Source organism: Lactuca saligna, chromosome 3, assembly GCF_052625555.1.
Source record: "Lactuca saligna cultivar CGN05327 chromosome 3, ASM5262555v1, whole genome shotgun sequence".
Classification (NCBI taxonomy): domain Eukaryota; kingdom Viridiplantae; phylum Streptophyta; class Magnoliopsida; order Asterales; family Asteraceae; genus Lactuca; species Lactuca saligna.
The window spans coordinates 57887120-57909736 of NC_136419.1; the positions used below are offsets into that span (position 1 = coordinate 57887120).

The window sequence follows — 22617 nt, forward strand, 5'->3', positions numbered from 1 at the left end:
ATATAAAAGGGTCAGTTTAAAATTTAGTATTATTTTATTAGTGATTATTTGTACTTTAAGCTTAGAAACTTGAACGTTTTAAAAATATATTATTATTATATTTAATCTATTTATAGAAATAATGAGATTTCTTTTATAACATAGTATAGATAACTTTTATCTCAATTTTCAAGATGTATTCGTGTCGAGTATTTGTGTCATTACGTGTCACTCACAGATTCATGTATTCGTGTCTCGAATTGCCATGTCTAGTATTCATGGTGGTGGTTGTTATCGCTTGGTGGTGGTTGTTATCGCTGCTGAAACACATGGTAAAGGGGGAGGAGGTTGATGGTGGATGTGTGGATAGAGCCAAAGAGAGAAGGATCATTAATAGTTGGTTTTGTTTGTTTTTTCCTTCTAATTTCTGCTTAGTAGGAGTTTGTGTTGTGAAAATAGGCGGACGATGGTGGTAGCAATGGACATTAGTAAGAGTATGTGGTGGCAGACTGTGGCCGGAGTACGAGCTGGTAGCGTCTAACGCCAATTCCAAGTATTATTGGATCTATTTGATTTTCGGGTTTTGGTCGTGGACTCGGCGAGTTAAAGGATCAAATCGTCGAGTAGAAGTATTAATTTCGGATGCGGGATCGGGACCTACTCGATGAGTCGGAAGGCCCCGACTCGACGAGTAGGAGCTATAAAGAGAAACCCTAATTTTAAGGGTTTGTCCCCTATATAAAGAACTTATGGCCCATTTGTGGCCTTCTTTAGCAACTTACTACCCAAAGGAGAGCGTTTTTGGTCGTAAACCCTCTTTTGGTGAGAAAAAGAGCCTTTGTGAGCATCTTTTGGAGGATTGTGGAGATTGAAGGAGATAGAATCTGGAGAGGAGCTATAGATCTAGCATCTATATTATATTGGCCATCAGTCTAAGGTACAAAGTCATGGCCTTTACCTCTAATTGCTTAGATCTCCTTTCTTGGAAGTGAATGACCATTTTTGGGGAAACATAGAGTCAAGCTTGAATATGGACTTATGGTTCCAGATCTGGACCTCCTTAGGTCCCCAATGGCATAAATTGCTCCCTTTATGAAATCCAGCCCCTTTCCATGTAGTGAAACCTTGTTTGAAGACTAGTTTTGGTGTTGTGTCCATGATGGGCCTTGCGTGCACGTAAAGTTTGCAACTTTACGTGACATCTACATTAGGGAAGGCTAGATCGAAAGCTTGGGATGCTAGATCCCACTGGAAAAGGCCAAAAACGAGTGAGACTAAAGGAACTCGCCGAGTCCTTTAATCATCTCGATGAGTCTGCTAATGAGTTTACGACCAAGGGATTTTCGGTTGGATGAGTTTCAGTCAGAAGTTTACGGTTGAGAGTTTACGGCCGCAAACATTAATGAACTCGACGAGTCACTCAAGTGACTTGACGAGTTGATGAGTTAAGCAAGAACTCGATGAGTGGTTGGCTATACTCGACGATTTGAGGTCAACATAGACTGTTGACCTTGATGGTGGACCTTGACTTTGTCCAGGGTTGAACTGAGAGTATTTATGGGTTTGTGTCAACTTAATCACCTGATGATTATGGGAAGTTGAGAAGGAGCAGCATGTGTGATATATCTGACTTCAGTTTATCAGTTCAGCATTCGAGAGGTGAGTCTTCTCACCATACTAGTAGGTCTAAGGCACCAAGTTCGGCCCATTTTATGAGATGCGGTTTGTTGATTGAATATGTTGTATGATAGTATGACATTTGTATGGAAGACCACGTGGGGGTTCTCGTGGCATTTGGTATAAGACCTTGGAGGGTTTCCATGGCATCCTAGTATACTTGCTTGTATAGTTTGCATTATGTCTTGTTTGGTAGGAAGACCTTGTGGGGGTTTTCTAGGCAGGAAGACCTTGTGGGGGTGTCCAAGGCAGGAAGACCATGTGGGGGTTTCCATGGCAGATAAAGACCACGTGGGGGTTCCCGTGGCATCAGGTGTAATATCCGGGAGGGTTTCCAAGGCTTCCTTATTTGTTGAATACATGGATTATGTGATATGTGTAGCTTATAGCTAATGTGATATGTGTTATGTGGATTGTGTGTGGGGTATGATTTGGGGAACTCATTAAGCTCTGTGCTTATGGTATATAGTTTTGCTTTCAGGTATCATCGATTTGGAAAAGAAGGGCTCGGATTGATCGCAGTGCACAAACCTATGATTTCTGCAATGAATGATTTTGGGATGAACTCGGATAATTGATTTACTTAACGATGATTTGAAATGTTCGAAATAAATGGTATCGATGTTTTAGATAAATTAAAATTAAATTTTTACCCTTGATTTTTGGGTCGTTACAAGTTGGTATCAGAGCCTTGGTTTGAGGGATTCGGGGATACCTTCGGGTGTGTCTGAACTCAAACTGAGGATTTGCAAAGTTTTCAAAAAAATTTCAAAAGAAAATGTTTTCAAGGAAAAGGCTTTTTAAGACAAGAAAGGGTGTGGTGCATGCAATCAACCGAGCTCAAGTAAGTTTCCTCAGAATACCAATATTTGTTATCTGTTATGATTTGATTATGAATCTGTGTAACGCATGTTAGTTAGGGCTAAGAGATATGCCTTTATATGTTGTATGAGCTGGTAGAATTGCATGCTAGTGCTAAGTAGTCAGCGATATAATGGCCTGATATGTGATGCTTGTAGCCTTGGAATACTGGATGCCATGCTAAAATGAGAATGATTATTGGAATTACTAACTATTACGTGTATGCTTTTAAAATTGTATACGGCTAGGATCATATAGCCTTAGAATAATTGATTTGGCCTTATTTCCTGTTCCTTGTCTAGTTGTGGTCCTAGGGTAGAGTCTATTATTCGACAGTCTATTAGATCCTGTTCTGTGTATAATTTGCATGCATAAGGCAGCCGACAGCGAGGGTGGTTATGGACAACATAGGTAGTGGTTTATGGGTCGAATGTTTAATGATAATTCGTGGGTTGGGGATTACCTTAGGGTAAGCCCAGGATGAGATTAGTGACACGAGTCACCTGATGGTGAATTTTATGTATAGGTAGAATTGTTTGATTGGAATATGTTGGTTAGTTTTCCATTGTCCGAATGTTGCTTACTTTGTGCTTTTTGGGACTTCTAGCAATGTGAGCTAGCTACTAAGTGAATATGCAAGGTCACATGTGGTGCAGGTTGTATAATCTCAGAGTGATGGATTTGGCCCTATTGCACAACTCTTGTTTGGGTCTAACCGTTCTAGGATTGATTCTTTTACTTGAAGGATTATCTGATCTCTGCTACATGTGGATATATTCATGAGGTAGCTAGTTGACATTATTGGGAATCTTTCAACAGCTGAGGACTGGGTGGGTTGGGAACCTAGGGGGAGCTTAGGAGGTGCTTCAATTGATATTGTGCTGCTGTTTAGCAGACATTTGGTACATCATGGGAGTAGGTGACCTAGAGGACTTAGGATGATTCCGGAGGAAATTATGGATAGGTGTGGAAGGTAGTATTGGACTCGTACTACTGAAAGCACATGATCCATACTTGAATCGGGGAAAGTCTTGGAGAATCTAAGAAGCCTAGGAAGGAGAATTCTTGGTTATGGTTGGACCATGGGGATAACTGTTTTGCAGAATGAGGATGAGTACGCATGGTCCTAACCAGGGTTTGATCCCGAATTTGGTGATGAGCCAGTTAGCGGAAGGACTGCCAAGTTTTAGAGTTCGCCTGGATCTCTTGTATCAGGTGGAAAGGGTTGTCAGATGCCATTCAACATGTCGAGGAATCTTTGAGAGATCTTCAGACGTATGTGGCTCCCGGATCGGATTCCGTGTATACCATGATTGCTCCGAGTTGTGGTCGGATTCTGTTCAGTGATCTGGGTTGCTACAGGTGTAGCAGGTTTGGTCGCGACATTAGGATTGCGTGCAGGGGGTCAGCCCATTATTTTTGTTATGATCAGAAGGGTGACAAGGAGGTCGACCGTTTGAGAATCAAAGAGGAGCGGTGAGTGCATCCGCGTCGGCTATTTTGAGGAACACCATTGGATGAGAGGGTAGAGTCGTAGCCTAGTAGGTAGGGCCCCCACTTTGCAGGGTCAGGTAAGGGGAGATCGGAACTCCAACAAACAAGGGTGTAACGCCCGTATATCTGGGCTAGTCAATTTAGAGATGATAAGCATCAAAAATGACTTTTTGATGGAAGATTATTTAGATGGAATACTCTTAACTAAGTTTTAGTATACGTTACAAGGATTCCGTGCATATAAAGAACGCCGAAATCCGAGTTATAACGAAGAAGTTATGACCCGTCGAAGTTTCGCGACAGAACCGGCACGACACTGAATGAGGTAAAAAGTGAATTTACGTTAGATCAATATTTAGCCCTAGCGATCTAAACAAAAGTTGTATAATACGTTAAATCGAAAGCATGCATAAAAAGAACGCCCAAATCTGACTTCGTATGAGTAAGTTATGATTTTTCCAAAGTTTCGACTTAGCAGTATGCAACCCGAATCCTCGATTTGAGATTGAGTGATTTTTAGCCGAAAAATCTAAATACGAATCTAAGATCTCATCGATAGTAGTGAAACGATAAAAATATAGGCGGAAATGGACGTTAGATGAAGAAGTTATGAATTTATAACGGAGTTTTCCTGTCGCGGCCTACTAAAAATAATATAAAAGTAATATATTTATAATATATTAAAAATAAATTCAAAATTAGCCAACGGAGTCTAAACATGAGTTGTAGATCATAATCTCACATACACGTCGATATAAAGAACGTCGAAAACGGAGTTCGTATGCGAGAGTTATGAATTTCTGAAGTTCGGGGCACGAAACCCCAAAACTGTCAGATACCACGACGTGGCAAGCAGTGCCACGACGTGGCAAGTCTTCTGACACCTCCCGAAGTCCCCCAGACGCAACTTGCGATAACGCATGCAGTGACGACCAAGCCCACAACGTGGAAAAATATGCCACGATGTGGCAAGGGTAAATTTTGCCCTATAAGTAGATTTGAAGGGCCAGCCGTTTAGGGTTGCTATTTTCTCTCATCTCTCTCCCATTTTACCTCGATTTACATGCAAAAAATATCCCGATCCCCGGTATCATCCCGAGTCCCGAAGCCCGAAGATCCCGAGAAGAAAAGAGTTTTCGAGTCGAAGCTCTCCCCACGAGAAGCCCGGTTTTTGTGAAGATCTTCCAGATCTACCAAAGAATACTACTTCAGAAGCCGTAGTGTTGTCCGATCATCTTCTGATCAAGTGAGTGTGTGGTTACTTTCTTCTAACACATAAATATTAAGTATTTGCTATGAAATATGTGCTATGTGTATAATATAAAGTTGTTTATATGTGTGAGTGTGTGGTTACTTTCTTGTAACACATAAATATTAAGTATTTGCTATGAAATACGTGCTATGTGTATAATATAAAGTTGTTTATATGTGTGGGTGTATAGTCCCTTTCATAAACACGGGTATAATACAAGTATTGTTTGAATGTATTAAGTATATGTTTGGGTGAGTGTGTGGTTACTTTCTTCTAACACATAAATATGAAGTATTTGTTATAAAATACGTGCTATATGTTTATATATTGTTGTTTATTTGAGATGAGTGTGGAATGGATGTTTTATATAGTTTTTAAATGAGTTAAACTGTATATGTATTTTATATCTACAAATATGTTGGGTAGAACATGGGTACATGAGATAGTTGGTATGTGATAAAATGATGAGGTATGAAAGATGCTTAAGAATAATATATGTAGATGCACCAAGTAGTGAATGTCGTAATCTTGGCAGATGCGCTTATAGGATAATGTCGGCAGATGCGCCTAAAAGAGAATGTCATAAACCTGGCAGTCGCGCCTCATAGTGTATGATGTAATTATGGCAGAGGCGTTTAAAGGATGATATTGGTAGATGCGCCTTATGTAGCAATAGATTTTGTGCTAATTCCTTAGGTCAATCCTTAGGAATGAATGAATGACGGGTAGTTGAATTCTTAGGGTAAAATCCTAAGAAATAAAGAAGATAATGGGGATAGGTAATTAGTTTGATTGTTTGATGGTTGAATATAATAATTATATTATTGTGGGTTGAAAACCCTAATGCTCACCAGGCTCCCAAGCCTGACCCACTCAGTTTTCTTTGTATCACAGGTATCGATACGAAGATATATTTCACGGACAGATTAAAGGAGAAGAAAAATCTTTAGTGTAAATAATGTAAGTTCTGTTTATGCTTATGTGTCTGTATCGGAACATGACATCCCGAGATTTTGTTATATAATGAAAATACATTTCTTTAAAGAAATGTTTTGATAAATCTTTATCATATTTTAGGAACAAATTCCGCAACTGTTTTCTTTAAAAGATTACTCTGATTTTAAAAACAAATCATAAACAAAACGGTCTTTTCTGGCCGTGAAATTGGGGATGTCACAAAGGGTGCGAGGTATGTACCTTTTTGCCTCTCCACCAACGTTCCATGTATCTAGTAGCGGTTATTTCTCATCAGCATGAATATGCGTATCATTGGTTGTTATCTCTGGTGGTGGTTGGGTTGTACGAACCTTCAAGAAGAGCTATATGGCATTTGCATATTGTGAATTTGGGTGCAATAGTACGGGGTCATCTCCTGATATATTGCAGATTTTCTAGCAATTAAGTGTCATTTTGAGTATGGTCGGGGTTGGTTTAAGGGTTCGTACGAGGGGATTTTAGCTAGGTTTCAGTAACCTTGGAAATTATGTTAGGAAAGCCTCTCAGAGTTGCCGAATGAAAGAGAGAGAGAGAGAGAGAGAGAGAGAGAGAGAAGCTGTCGCTGAAGTATTGTGGAAGCATCCGACCTTTAGACTCCGAGATCTGAATGTGATACTAGTGTGAACAGCTAGAGTCGTTGGCAGTGTTGGGACATAAGATGTACTAGTTGGTTTTTGGGAATTGTGTTGTTTTGGAAGGGATATTCATTGTGTTATAGCTTTTGTAAGCACCGGTCGTCAGCAAGGTGAGCATTGGAACGTAATGAGGATTGGGAACCCTTCAATTTTCGTGTGCAAAGCGGACTTAGTTGAATCTAAGTGGGGAGAACCGCCCAGGCATCCAGGTCAGAAGCAAGGGTGAAAGTGTTTTAAGACTATGGGGGAGTCGTAGCATTCACTAACGTTCAGTTGGGGTGAAAGTGATGTAAGACTACGGGGGAGCCGTAGCGTTCCCTAATGGTTAGTTAGGGTATAGTGCTGTAAGAGTGCGAGGGGAGCCATAACATTCACTAGTAGTAGAGAGTGTAGTAAGACTGCGGGGGTGTCGTAGCTTCATAGATTCTTTCAGGAGATCTGGACTAGGGTATGCTAGTTCGCAGGGTTGTGGGAGAGCCACAACTTAATTAGGATCAGGACCGGAGGTGAATGATCGATCGGTTATCTGGGGGCGAGACCGGACATGTATGGGAGTTTGGGTTGGAACCGGTAGAGACCGCTGAGCTAAGGGTTGGACCTTGTGATACAAGATCTTGTGGTCGAGTAGTGCATGTTTTCGTAGGGTTACGGCTGGGTAGCCCTGTTATGGGATCTCATAAGAACTTGGTGGCTGGACCGGGTGCAAGAATGGAAGTCTTAGGGAATCGGCTAAGGGTATTTAATTAATCGGTCGAGTAAAGGATGACAGGAAGTCATGGGGAATTATGCAAACGTCGATTCGAGGATCTCTTGATAGGAGCGTAGTAACAATTCAGATTTGGATAGGAACCCAAATCGAAATTCTTGCAGGATTTTTGTTTTAGTGGGATGGGATGTGGGGCATCTATATGACGAGAGCATCGGGGGCAGATTTCTAGGGTGGTGAATGGGTTGGCTTTATGGTGGTTTAAGCCATTATGATGTGTCTCGGGTGGCTCTATTTGTAATAGAGCCACGACATGTCGGAATCAGGAAAGGGTAGGTCGAAGGAGACCGGGTATGATGCAAGACTACAACTATTCTGGTAGTATTCGTCGTTTTGCATCGGATTTAGTGATGACAGGTTGTCAGCCTATCCCGATAGGATGAATCAATCGGCTGGAAGGAGATAGGGCAATCATGGTTAGACGAGGTATCCTTCGGAGGTCTCAAGGGACTGCTGAGTGTGTTTTGGCTCAGTAATCGGGTAGGTGTCCAGTGTTCTGAGTTGTTGGCAGACAGGTTGGGACCAGGGGTCCCCGATTGTTCTTCATGAAAGTAGTTATATGGCAGCAAGAGGAGTAGGAGCGACTTCAGTGATTTGCATTCTGGGTGTGGAATTGCTTGTTAATCATTAGCCACAATTGATCGGTGACTTTGTTCTTTGGGAAGCCTTAAGGTATGGTGAGTGGGAAGTATTCTATTTAGGCTGCTTTTCTTGTGGAACTAGTTCGATGAGGGAAGTCTGTCAGGGAGACAGACCATCTCGAGACTTCAGATTTCAGATGGAGCAGGTGTGATCAGGTTACAAGGAATTCATTCATTTTTGGACTTCACATTGCTAAACGTGTCGCCATGGAAATGGATTATTAGGTTTCAGAGGAGGGGCAAGTTGGGGCCTCGGTATATAGGCTCGTTCAGGATCTCGACCCGAGTGGGCGAGGTGGCATATTGCTTGGATCTACCACAGGAGCTTAGCCAGATTCACAACACCTTCCACGTGTCTCAACTTCGGAAGTGTGTCACGCAATCGCTCCGTTGGATAAATTTCAGGTGGATGAGATTTGAAACTATATCGAGAAGGCGATTGCGATTCTTGATAGGAAGACAAAGGGTCTTCGAAATAAGGAAATAGGGCTGGTAAAGGTGCAATGGCAGCATCGAATGGGCTCCGAATGGGCATGCAAGCCGTAAGAGGAGATGCAAGAGCATCATTCGGATTTGTTTGGGTCAGCAGACTTCGAGGACGAAGTCTAGTTCAAGTGGGGGAGACTTGTAACACATATTCCAAGTATTATTGTATCTATTTGATTTTAGGGTTTTGGCCGTGGACTCGGCGAGTTGAAGGATCAACTCGCCGAGTAGAAGTATTTATTTCGGACGCAGGATCGGGACCTACTCGACAAATCAAAATTCCCCGACTTGGCGAGTAGGAGCTGTAAAGAGAAACCCTATTTTTTAAGGGTTTGTGCCCTATATAAAGAACTTATGGCTCATTTGTGGCCTCCTTCAGCAACTTACTACCCAGAGTAGCGCATTTTCGGCCATACACCCTCTTTTGGTGAGAAAAAGAGCCTTTGTGAGCATCTTTTGGAGGATTGTGGAGATTGAAGGAGAAAGAATTAGGAGGGGAGCTGTAGATCCAGTATCTATATCATATTGGCCATCAGTCTAAGGTACAAAGTTGTGGCCTTTACCTTTAATTACTTAGATCTCCTTTCTTGGAAGTGAATGACCATTTTTGGGGAAAATGGAGTCAAGCTTGAATCTGGACTTATGGTTCCAGATCTGGACCTCCTTAGGTCCCCAATGGCATAACTCCCTTTATGCAATTCAACCCCTTTCCATGTAGTGAAACATTGTATGAAGACTAGTTTTGGTGTTATGGCCATGAGGGCCTTTCATGCACGTAAATTTTTGCAACTTTACATGACTTCTACATTAAGGAAGGCTAGATTTGAAGTTTGGGATGCTAGATCCCACTGGAAAAGGCCGAAAACGAGTGGGACTAAAGGAACTCACCGAGTCCTTTTATCAACTCGACGAGTCTACCAAGGAGTTTATGGCCAAGGGGTTTTCGGCTGGATGGGTTTTCGGTCAGGAGTTTGCGGTTGAGATTTTGCGGCCGCGAACATTAGGGAACTCCCCGAGTCACTTAAGTGACTCGACTAGTTGACGAGTTAAGCAAGAACTTGACGAGTGGCTAGCTATACTCGACGAGTTGAGGTCAACATGGACTATTGACCTTGACTGTGGACCTTGACTTTGTCTACGATTGAACTGAGAGTATTTATGGGTTTGTGTCAAGTTAATCACTTGATGATTATGGGCAGTTGAGAAGGAGTAGCGCGTGGGATATGTATGACTTCAGCTTATTAGTTCAGCATTCGAGAGGTGAGTCTTCTCACCATATCAATGGATATAAGGCACCAAGGCCGGCCTATTTTATGAGATGCGGTTTGTTGATTGAATATACGATATGATAGTATGATATTTGTATGGAAGACCACGTGGGGGTTCTCGTGGCATTTGGTGTAAGACCTTGGAGGGTTTCCATGACATCCTAGTATACTTGCTTGTATAGTTTGCATTATGTCTTGTTTGGTAGGAAGACCTTGTGGGGGTTCTCAAGGAAGGAAGACCTTGTAGGGGTTCCCAAGGCAGGAAGACCATGTAGGGGTTCCCATGGCAGAGAAATACCACGTGGGGGTTCCCGTGGCATTAGGTGTAAGACCCGAGAGGGTTTCCAGGGCTTCCTTATTTTTTGAATGCACGGCTTATGTGATATGTGTAGCTTATAGCTAATGTGATATGTGTTATGTGGATTGTGTGTGAGGTATGCTTTGGGAACTTACTAAGCTTTGTGATTACGGTTTACAGTTTTGGTTTCAGGTATCATCAATTTGGAAAAGAAGGGCTCAGATTGATCGTAGTGCACACACCTATGATTTCCGCAACGAATAATTTTGGGATGAACTCTGATAAATAATTTACTTAATGATGATTTGAAATGTTCCAAATAAATGATATCAATGTTTTAGCTAAATTAAAATAAAAATTTTACCCTTGATTTTTGAGTCGTTACATAGTGGCAGACGGTGGTTGGAGTAGATGTTAATGGCGAGGGACGATGGTGTTCTTAAATGTTGAGAGATCGAGATGGAGAGAAGGAGAAGTACAGGGAGAAAAGTATTTTAGACATTTCGTATATTCCTGCTAGTAATTAACGGTATTGACCTAACGATGTTAGTCATAAGGACCCGTGGTGTTACTACTTTTGTCAAAAGGGACCAATGAAGTACTAAATTTTGTCGAAAGAGCCCATTAATGTAAAAAGGTTTCATAAGAATTTTTTTGGGGATAATTTTAAAACCACAAGGATCATTTATGAAATTTTGTCTACATTGTAATACTCTAAAAAATCATCATATAAAAATAAAAATATCATCGTATAAAACATATGATTTTAACATTTAACCGTATCTCAAAAACTTATTGTTAGACACCATAATAACAATTTAAACTTTATTAATTTCACCATAAAATACAAGAGAAAAACAAACACTACCTGACATATAATATACATACTTATAAAATTACAGGATATTAACATATTATCGTCTCGTTCTAATACAAAAAAACATATAAATCTTATTCAAATATGGTTTTAATTTGATGGATATGACGGAAATCATATGCCATTACTAAAGTTCCATCCATTCTTTTGAGCACAAATCTTTCAACCAAAACATAACAACCAAATCTCTTCCATCCACCACTTCCTTCAAACTTCTCTTCTCTTGTAACCATATGTATCCTGATCTCTCCAGCATCAACCCATCCAACTTTTTCTTCTTCCCACCTCATTCTTTCTACAATTTCTCTTCTCAACCCTACACTTTCTTCTTTCTCATTATCACCCCCTCGACAGAAAAACCATAAGGTTCCATCTACCATGTCTTTCTCATCCCATATAGCCTCCTGCTGACTCTCACCAATAAAAACCGCTTCATTTTGAAATGAAGCTTTCACAAACACATCATTTCCTTTGTCATTATTCTCGTTTTCCTGTTCGAAAACTCGTTCCCATTTTTGTTCCATTGTCATTTCATAAAATATAGACATTTTCACCTGTTCGTTCAATCTTCCTTCTTTTATGAACATAAAAGGACAATACCACTTGCCAACGACCACTGAATTTGAAGTTTTGGTGGAGGGTGGGAAACTAAATTCAGGGAGGCGTGAACGAAGGGAATCATTGAGTCCATTTGCTTCACGTAACTCATAATTTTTAGGAGTTTTAGTGTAGATTTCCCAACCTTTTCTCCTTAAGAAATGTGGAGGGTATCCATCTTCAGCGACAGATTTGGCATTAAAGCTTCCATCACCTCTACAAGATGCTTTGTAAGGAACGATCTCAAAATGTTGGTACACATCATTTGGCTCCAATGGCCTTGGTTTTACATCACTAACACAATTACAGAAACAACATGGCGTCATGTCTTCCTCCTTGGAGCATGCAAAAGCTTCCCTGAAAAGCCTTAATGTTAGTTTATTCGACATCAATAGGACTTGTGTTTCTCTCATGCTTCTATTGTTCTTCTTGAGTATGCTTATTATTGTCTGTCCAAACTTCTTTTTAGATAAACGGTGTTGTACTCTTATAATTTTTAATGTTTTGATCCAATTTCTGATACTTTAACTTCCTGAAAGTTACATAATGATGCAAAAACTTCATATTTTATACCTTTACCATTATTTATAGTTTCCTAACATTGTGTCAGTTATTTTTTTTTGGAAAGGGATCTTCCCTAACGAGGGTTTCCGGACCAGTTTTCGCGCACCGACTAATCCCCGCTGCAAACATAAAGTTTTGCTTCATGCCTTGGAGTCACTGCAGGCGAACTTCCATGGCCACAAGGGCTGAGTGGTGCCAAGATTTGAACATGGATCAATAGGTTATCCACCATATCTTCCACATGCCTTACCATGTCACCACAACCCAAGTGGTTACACTGTGTCAGTTACATAAACACCCTTAAGGTTTTATTCGATCATCATTATAAAATCATGTGTTAATAATGTGTGAAATGACATTGATGGATTAAGAAGACAAAAAGAGTTGACATGCAAGCAAATAGGAGAAATCATAAAACACATGATACATATCTAAAAGATTACTTGAGCGAAAAAGTTACTTGATAAAACTAAGCGATGTATAGCATACACACATACCCTTTATGCAATCCACGTGGCTTTATTGCATAGTAACGGTTTGAAGACAATGGTTGATTAAGGAGAGGAATAAAGACAACTTCATTGTAATAAACACGTCGATGTTCACCATTCCCTGAAGCATAACGTGTGGTCAATCTTTTGTTCTGAGGGAAGGGTAACCCTGCAAGATACCGATTCTTGTAGAGCCCAAAGCATGAGTAAGTTTCGGACTCTTCGTCTTGGATTACCAAGTAACCCGAGTTTGGACCCTCGGGAGGCTGATAAAGAGCTTCCGGAGAGCTCTTGTAATGAGAAAGAGATCGAGTCACATACATATCAAAACTTATGGTTTTAGTTTGTGGTTTTGAAAATAGGTTGTTGATGTTATCATGTATATATATACATTAGAGATTTGAGATTCAAGTGATTATCTTGGAGAAGTTAAATAAGTAATTTGAATTTTCTTTTGATTATTCTATTTTGACCAAATCAACTACTGTTGACTTTTTTGTGGACATTAAAGATATTATCTGGTACAGATCGAGGTTTTGGATGTTTAATATATTATGTTGGAAACTTCGTTGCATCCGTGTATGATTAGAGATGAAGATCCTAGGTAGCTTCGCGGAAAGTGTTGGTATTTTTAAATTGGAATGTTAACTTCAAGCTAGTTAACTGATATTGTCATTTTCAAGCTAGTTAACTGATATTGTCATTTTTAATAAATAAATAAATAAATAAAGAAATTCTAGTCGAACGTGAAGAGATGTTTTTTACGAATCTCAAAAAGTTGACACAAGCTCCTAAGCTACACGTCTCATATCACATTTTTACATATTAATTTTTTTTATATGGTACTTTCGATTGGTTTATTTGAAACAATGTTGATTTATTTTATATTTTAGAGCAAACTAGTAAACTAGTACTTTTATTGGAGGTACTTAGAAATTAATTTTATGTTTCTAAATGTAACTAAAAATAACCACATAAAAAAAGTACACCTAATTTACAAAAAAACATACATAAAAAAAACAAATAAGTATGTTTAAAAAAAATTAACAAACCAAAATTCTAAAATTACATCAAAACGTTGGGCAGCTCAAATCTATATCAATACATATAAAAATAAACACGTAAAAGATAATTTTTTTTAAGTTAACCAACAAAAGCTATCTTAAAAATCAAATTATATATATATATATATATATATATATATATATATATATATATATATATATATATATACTAAAAGGGATAAACATTGAAAGTTTAGAAAATGAAGGAAGTAAAAATGATATTTTACAAAGTAAAAATTAAATAAATGAAAATAATATTTTAAGAGGTAAATATTAAAAAGTATCTTATTACAAAGTAAAAGTATAATTACGAACGATAAAAATCAAGAATGTCTAAATGCTATTTGAAAAAGTAAAGGTATAAAGTTTTATTTTAACAAGGAAAAAGTAGTTGAAATAAATAACCGACTTTTGATTTTAGTATGTATACAAGAATTTTACCCGTGCTGCGCGTTGCAGCAGTAGTGATGTATTTAAGAAATGGTAGAAAGTTAGTTGTTATGATGGACAGAGAATTATATAGGAAGTATGTAGAGGTTATGTACATTCATACATTCAAAAATTTAGTTGCTGCTTTGGAAGGTATGAACGCTACGATAATTAACTACAATTATAGGATGTACTTGCATAATACAAAAGGAACTGCCTCTTTTCTTTTGGGTAGAAAATGATGCCTTATCTTATGATTGAGGAGCCTTATCTTTTGGTACTTGCATCTCCGGTTGTTTGTCGTTGTTAAAATTCCTCTTTTGGTACGTAACAAAAGTGATACTATTGTATCTAGCTTTTCTTTTGTTTACGCGGCATGTCTACTATTGCAAATGCACTAAAAGAAATTAAATGTATGTTACATGTAGCACACTTAAAAAAAGGCGATAAGCAGGTATGTATACCTTGTGATGATGGGCGGTTGTCTTTTTGCTGTTGCCTTGGGATTTGGTGTTACTAGTTCGAGTGTCATTTGCAGTATTGCCTTGTTAATTACCATTGCTCTGCCCTTCTTCATAGCAATATCGAAGACCATAGTTTTTCCTCGTATGTCGAGTATTTATGGGGGAATTATGTCCGGGTCTGAATGTCCATATGTGATGACCATGTCGTGGCAACTTTTTTCAAGCATTTGTGTCATGGCGTCATTGAAGAACATAGCTTTTGCATTTGTACTTTCATCTGCAATTGTTGTGTTTACACAATATCTGGTCATTTGAAAATAGTAACGGTTAATGTAAAAGACAATGTAAAAGAATAGTATACTTTTTCAAGTTGGAATGAGATTTACTTGAAATTTGGTTCAGGAACTTAGCTATCATCTTCACATACAAACCGTGTGCAGGTAGAAAGCACCGAGAATTGAAAAAAGAATGAAGAAATTTTATCTGTGGAGACAAAGATAAGAAGTAAGAGCGGTCCAATAGGAAGAAAATGAAAAAAAAAATTGAAGAATATTCCATATAAGGTTAGCTATATTAGTATTAGAAGGAGATGACTGGAAATGAAAATTAGGAAAAGTAAAAGGTAGGGAAAAGAAAAAAGAAGGCAGCTGACATTTGTATTTAGTATATATATAATAAGATAATTACAAGACCAAGATTTGAAGTAATTTATTTGATTGTTTTTTTTTTTTTTAATTTTTTTCATTCGAAATGTTATATCTATATATATATATATATATATATATATATATATATATATATATATATATATATATATATATATATATATATAATCAAATGTGGATGAACAAATATTGTATGGATGTAAGGATTAATATGACCAAGTATTATTTAATTTCAATAAATAAATAATTAAATCATCTACCTTTTAATTTAGGGATACTAGTTTATTTAAAACCCTATTGCCTTTTCCATCGACACCCACAAAATCGTATCCCTCCCGCTTCTATCGACCTTCGGCCCCATCACACGACCTCATGCCAGTTCTCTTATCTCTCACCATCAGTTGGAAACCGATACAGGCTCTTTGCTTCCAAGTTCCACCATCTTGAAATCAAGAACATTATCGACATGTGATCTGTATAGAATTCGTTGTTATCTTACGGTTTAAGTGTTTTAAAGAATCAAGATTTTAATTGGTTTGTCTAACGATGAGTTCATATTCATCATATGTTACGGTTTTGAGGCTTTCTCAAATAATTTTCAAGAACATCATAGTCTTGTGATTTTCGTATAATTGACTATGTTTACATACCCAATATAATTTATATTGGGTTTAGGTTTAGTATAAATAATTTTACAGTGTTCTTAATTTTACTTATTGTTTAGTGGTATTTGACCAACAACAGAGATAATTTAATGTTTTTACTTTTACTTGGATACATGTATAGAAACAATATATATAATTAGGTTGAGGTTTAAAAGAAATAATTATAGGTTGGATTTAATGTTCTTATAGAATGAAGATTTTTTTCAAGAATAACTTAATATAAAGCTTGTATTCTTATAGAATGTGGCAAAAATTCAAAAAATGATATTGTATTTTTATAGAATGTGATAGTAAATTTTTTTTTTTTATATTTGGACTTTAGATTCTTTAATAATGTTAATAATAAATGATTATTCTTTAAGAATGTTGTTATTCTTCAACTCATGATTCAAAAATTTGTTATTCTTCAAAATGTTCATTCAATCAGAATATGTATTATATCGGGATTTGTATTCAATGAGAATATGTATATTAAACTCTTGGTCCACATTTATTCCTACATCCACACAATACTTATCATCCACACTACACACACACACACATATATATATATATATATATATATATATATATATATATATATATATATATATATATATATATATATATATATATATATATAAGCTTAGGTTATAATATGGATGATAAATATTGTGTGGATGTATGGATTAATATGAACCAATATCTTAATTTATCTAAAAATGTCATTTATATTTTTAATTAAAATTAAAAAATATATATATATAATTGTAATTAAATGAAACCGATTTGTATGGGTTACAAATAAAGTAACACCCACATTATCGTATAGGGTTGTGGTTTAAATCATTAAATACTATTAAAAAAAGGAAAACTATTATCCGCGTCACTAACTTCAAAAGTATATACTTCATTCTTAATAAGTATCCCTTAATTATCGCACACCACCAAACCTTCCAAATCGGCATTTAAATGTGCTTATGATTTTAAACAATCAAAGAAAATGTACTAAGAACAATCATGATTTTACGAATGTTGTTGAACGAAGAACATGAGATTCTTAAAGAATGTTCATGTTTTTTTGTTCTTAAAGAATTTCAAATTCTATGCAAATGGTGTTCTTAAAAAAATGTTTTTTGTATTCTTACAGAATGGTGTTCATGTTTTATGTTTATTTTGAAAGAATGAAGATAATTTTTAATGATGAAGATGAAGATGAATGTCAATCATTTCTAGTGGTTATGAAGATGAATTAGGTGTAAATTAAAAATGAATTTTCTATATAAACGGTTATTAACTGAATCAACAATTTACCATAAATAATTAATAAATGATTTAACTAATTATTTAATAAAATTAAATACTACTTGGTTCATATATTATCCTTACATCCACACATTTGAATATATATATATATATATATATATATATATATATATATATATATATATATATATATATATATATAAACTAGTTATTGATCCCTTTTGTTACATTGTAGTGACCTCAAACAAAAGAACATCAATAATATTCAAAATATAATAATTTATAATTTCATTTTTTAAAATCAAGCATTAAAGTTTTATTATTTTCCAATGTACTATCAAAATAAATTGTTACATAAAAATAAATAGAAATAATAAATAAAATAGGATGTTATAATCTACGAATATAACAATATTTATTTTTATATGTTAATGGATGTAAGTTTATTCTTATATATATATATATATATATATATATATATATATATATATATATATATATATATATATATATATATATATATCTAACATCCTCAATTTCACGGTCAGAAAAGACCGATTTGTTTATGTTTTGTTTAAAAATCAGAGTAATCCTTTTTAAGGAAAATAGTTATGGAATTTGTTCCCAGAATAAAATATGATAAAATAAAATTTATCAAAGCATTTCTTAAAGAAATGTGTTTTCATTAAATAACAAAATCTTGGAATATCATGTTCCGATACAAACCAAAAGCATAAACAGTATAAAATAGATCTTACAACAGTTATTTATAATTAATGATCTATAATCCAAAATCTCTCGTCAAGTCCACCAATTTATACCCTTGTGCCATTGCTTGTAATGCAAAGAAAACTGAGTGGGTCAGGCTTGGGAGCCTGGTAAGCATATAGGGTTTTCAACCCACAATAATATAATTATTATATTCAATCATCAAACAATCAACCGAATTACCCATCCCCATTATCTTCGTTTATTCTTAAGTACCTTTCCTAAGGAATTATCTTAAGGGTCATCTCCTACATCATATTTACCTCTCATCTTCTTACATCGCATTTCCTTTATATATATTCGTTCCTAAAGCATGAATACGTAGTCACAACATTGCTTGGACTCGTAACTCATAGTAAGGGTTAGGCTATTATCGCCTGAATACGTAGTCACAACATCACCTGGACTCGTAATTCATTGTAAGGGTTAGAGTATCATCGCATGAATACGTAGTTACAACATCGCCTGAATTCGTAATTCATCACCTACAGGTTATGAGCCTACTGGTGTTTCCACGGGGTCATCTAAAATAGTCCGTGGTCACCATCTATACTCCGGTAGATGACTACATCGCCAAATTGCCACATCGTCGGTCAAGGTTATAGTATCTCCTCTCATCTTACATCACCTATTTATCATCACCTTTCTATCATCACCTATCTCTCAACACCTAATTATCATCACCTATTTCTCATCATCTAATTATCATCACACCTCATCTAATTCATCTACCCATGTTCTACCCAACATATTTGTAGATATAAAATACATGTACAGATTAACTCATTTAACACATATATAAAACATCCATTCCACACTCATCTCAAATAAACAACAATATATAAACACATAGCACATATTTCATAGCAAATACTTTATATATATATATATATATATATATATATATATATATATATATATATATATATATATAATCCCGATTAGGTCCCGATTAATCTCCGATTAATCCCTACGCGCTACTTGACCGATTAGGGAGCGCTTAGCGATTAATCCATGCATATAAAATGATTGAAACAGTAGAACCCGATTAAATTTTAACACTTTGAAAAAGTTATATCTCAATAGAAACTATTTGAGGTATGATTAGTGTTGTATTTATCATATTAACCTATTTTGTTATGATATTAGTGGTATTTATGAACTTTTATATGATATTAGTCATATTTAATTTTTTAAAATCTAACAAATTAGCAATTAATGGTCCCCGATTAATCTCCGCCTAACCGATTAATCCTTGACCCCATTCCACCTACTAGCTAACATCGAACGATTTTTACAACCTTTATATATATATATATATATATATATATATATATATATATATATGTGTGTGTGTGTGTGTGTGTGTGTGTGTGCGTGTGTGTTAGAAGAAAGTGATCACATACTCACCCAAAACATATACTTAATACATTCACACAATAATTGTATTAAAATCGTGTTATGAAAGGGACTATACACTCACTTTGATCAGAAGATGATCGGACAACACTACGACTCTAAAAGTAGTATTCATCGGTGAAATCGGGATCACTTCACACACCGGGTTTCTCGCGGACAGAGCTTCGGCTCAGAAACTCTTTTCTTCTCGGGATCTTCGGGCTTCGGGACTTGCTTCGTGTCTCGGGGTTGATATCAGGGCTTCGGGGGGTTAAAATAGGGCTTAAAGGGTGTATCGGGAGTGGGAGAGAAGAGATGGAGCAACCCTAAACGGTTGGCCCTTCAAATCTATTTATAGGGCAAAATTTTCATTTTCCACGTCGTGGGCTTGATCGTCACTGCATGCGTCATCGCAAGTTGCGTCTGGGGGACTTCAGTAGGTTTCATAAGACTTTCCACGTCGTGGCACTGCTTGTCATGTCGTGGTATCTGACAGTTTTGGGGCTTCGCGCCCCGAACTTTAGAAATTCATAACTTTCGCATACGAACTCCGTTTTCGACGGTCTTTATATCGACGCGTAGGTAAAAACAATATCTACAAATTTCATTTAGAATTAGTCGTCTAATTTTGACCTTATTTTTATTATATTGTTTTTATATTATTTTTAGTAGGTCGGGACAGGAAAACTCTATTATAAACTCATAACTCTTTTCGTTCGACGTCCGTTTACGTTTGTCTTTCTGTCGTTGCACTATTCTAGATGAGATCTTCATTTAGATTGTTTTGGCTAAATATCGATCTAACGTAAATTCATTATTTAGGTCGCTATGTGTCGTGCCGGTTCTTTCGCGAAAATTCGATAGGTCATAACTTCTTCGTTATAACTCGGATTTCGGCGTTCTTTATATGTACGGAATCCTTGTAACATATACTATAACTTAGTTAAGATTAATTCTTCTAAATAATTTTCCATCAAAAAGTCATTTTTGATGCTTATCGTCTCTAAATGGACTAGCCCAGATCTGCGCTATATATATATATATATATATATATATATATATATATATATATATATATATATATATATATATATATATATATATATATATATTCTAATTCTTTTAAACTCCTTCAACACAAACACATCATAAATTTTTAACAAATTTTCATTTATTTAGAAGGTTTAAAACTTATATGGTTGTTTTAGTATTGTTGTTAAAAAGCTTATAAATATAGCCTTTAATTCATTGTTTCCACATATTCTTAATCTCTATCTTTTATCGAGTACTAGATGAATGTCTGCGCGTTGCGTACTGGAATAATTATGTAGTTTAATATGGTTATATATGGTTTAATGTATTGTGAATAAGCCATACATAAAACTTGTATGCAATTAAATAGCATGTATATTTTTTGATTTACAGATTTTTTATCATAATAAATAATGAATTTTTTTTACTATTAGTTTAAATTTTTTAATGTAATTTTTATGTACACATTAGTATTTAATGTAATTAATTGATAATTGATTAGATATAGATTCTCATTTGTGGTCGTCTATTTATGTTGAACCTCATAAAAATACATATTTAACAACTTTTGTTAGTTTTACAAGTGAATAGAAATTGGTGCCGTATTTTAAGTAAATATAAAAAATCTCATTCTGAATCTATTTTAAGATAGTGACATATTTTAAGTTAATATAAAAAATCATATTCTATAACTAATGAAAAAAAAACGGAGCCAAATTTTTTAATTATAATAAAGTTGATTCCAATTACCAAGTGCTCAATCGAACATAATATCATTCAATAAACATTATAAGATATTATGTTATATTCAAATTACGAGCATCATTTTTGTAAGAGTCATTCAAAATATATGAGACTACAGTGTCTAATACAATAATGTAATAACCAAATGATCATAACATATTTTAAATGAAATATAATTATAATATATTATCTATGCAACTAAATTTCTGCACAACATGTGAGACTCATCTACTATATGGTATTCTTATAATATATTATATTATAGCATAAGCATTATATTTGGAAAACCACTTTGAATTATATTGTAGTTTATAACATTAAATTTGTGATGGACTGTATTTGACACACATTTGTGTATTTATATCTATATTATATATTTAAAATAAATCTTATATAAACATCCAACCTAAATATTCATCTTCAAGTTTTCTTTCTTCGCCACGTAAACAAACTTTTGTTATAAGGCCAAAAATGGAATAAAAGACACACTTAATTGTACGATCATGATATATTGTATTTTGATTGGGGCTTGTACAAAACATGCATGTGCATATATTATTAATTTATCTATTGTTTTGGGTAATTCAAATAAGATAGCTTCAAATCCAACGTATCAAACGGATTACCCATTTACTAAAGTCTAAAACCCAAAAACTCAAACATGTTCTAATACCATACAAATGTATGATGTTTTAGCAAATTATTATCTCATATGAATTACCATTGATTATATGTGATTAATTATTAAGAAGGTGAAAATGTTTGGGGGTTTCAAATGCACGAGGTTTTAGCAAATTATTGTGGGGGGTTTCAAATGCATGACATTCAAGGAGAAATGCAAGCTTTATAAGTATGTAAGATTATAATCCGTATACAACTTCTTGTGTAGTGTATTTTAATACGTGTATTGTTTCCATCCAAATTTAATTTTGTTTTATGTTTTTTTTTTCTCTTTTTAGTTTAAACGAATTTTATTAGGGATGAGCATTTATCAAATCATGATATTGTGCCGATACAAATTTAAATATATGATACCGTACACGGTACTCTAAAATTACAAAAAATTAGGATTTGGTATTGGGTATCGTTTTTCAACCCAATTTGGTATAAGATTTTCTCGGATCGGTCCGGATCCAATATCATCCTTATCCCTAATATATATCACCCTGTGATTGTTCATTAGCTTTGGGCGAAGAGACTTTGATTAGGCTTGGTGAATATTTTTCCATGTCTTGTTTATTAAAAATGGACTATTTATTTA

General features: G+C 35.4%; 1 protein-coding gene across 1 annotated transcript; it reads right to left on the minus strand.

Annotated features, from left to right (window-relative positions):
* Positions 1–11164: 11164 nt before the first annotated feature.
* On the minus strand, positions 11165–13262 carry LOC145036640 (uncharacterized). Its single transcript, XM_078985100.1, has 2 exons — positions 12889–13262; positions 11165–12184 (listed from the first exon to the last, which is right to left on the minus strand). Exons 1-2 carry the CDS (start codon positions 13203–13205, stop codon positions 11305–11307), a joined length of 1197 nt encoding a protein of 398 aa, XP_078841226.1. The 5' UTR covers positions 13206–13262; the 3' UTR covers positions 11165–11304.
* Positions 13263–22617: the final 9355 nt, after the last annotated feature.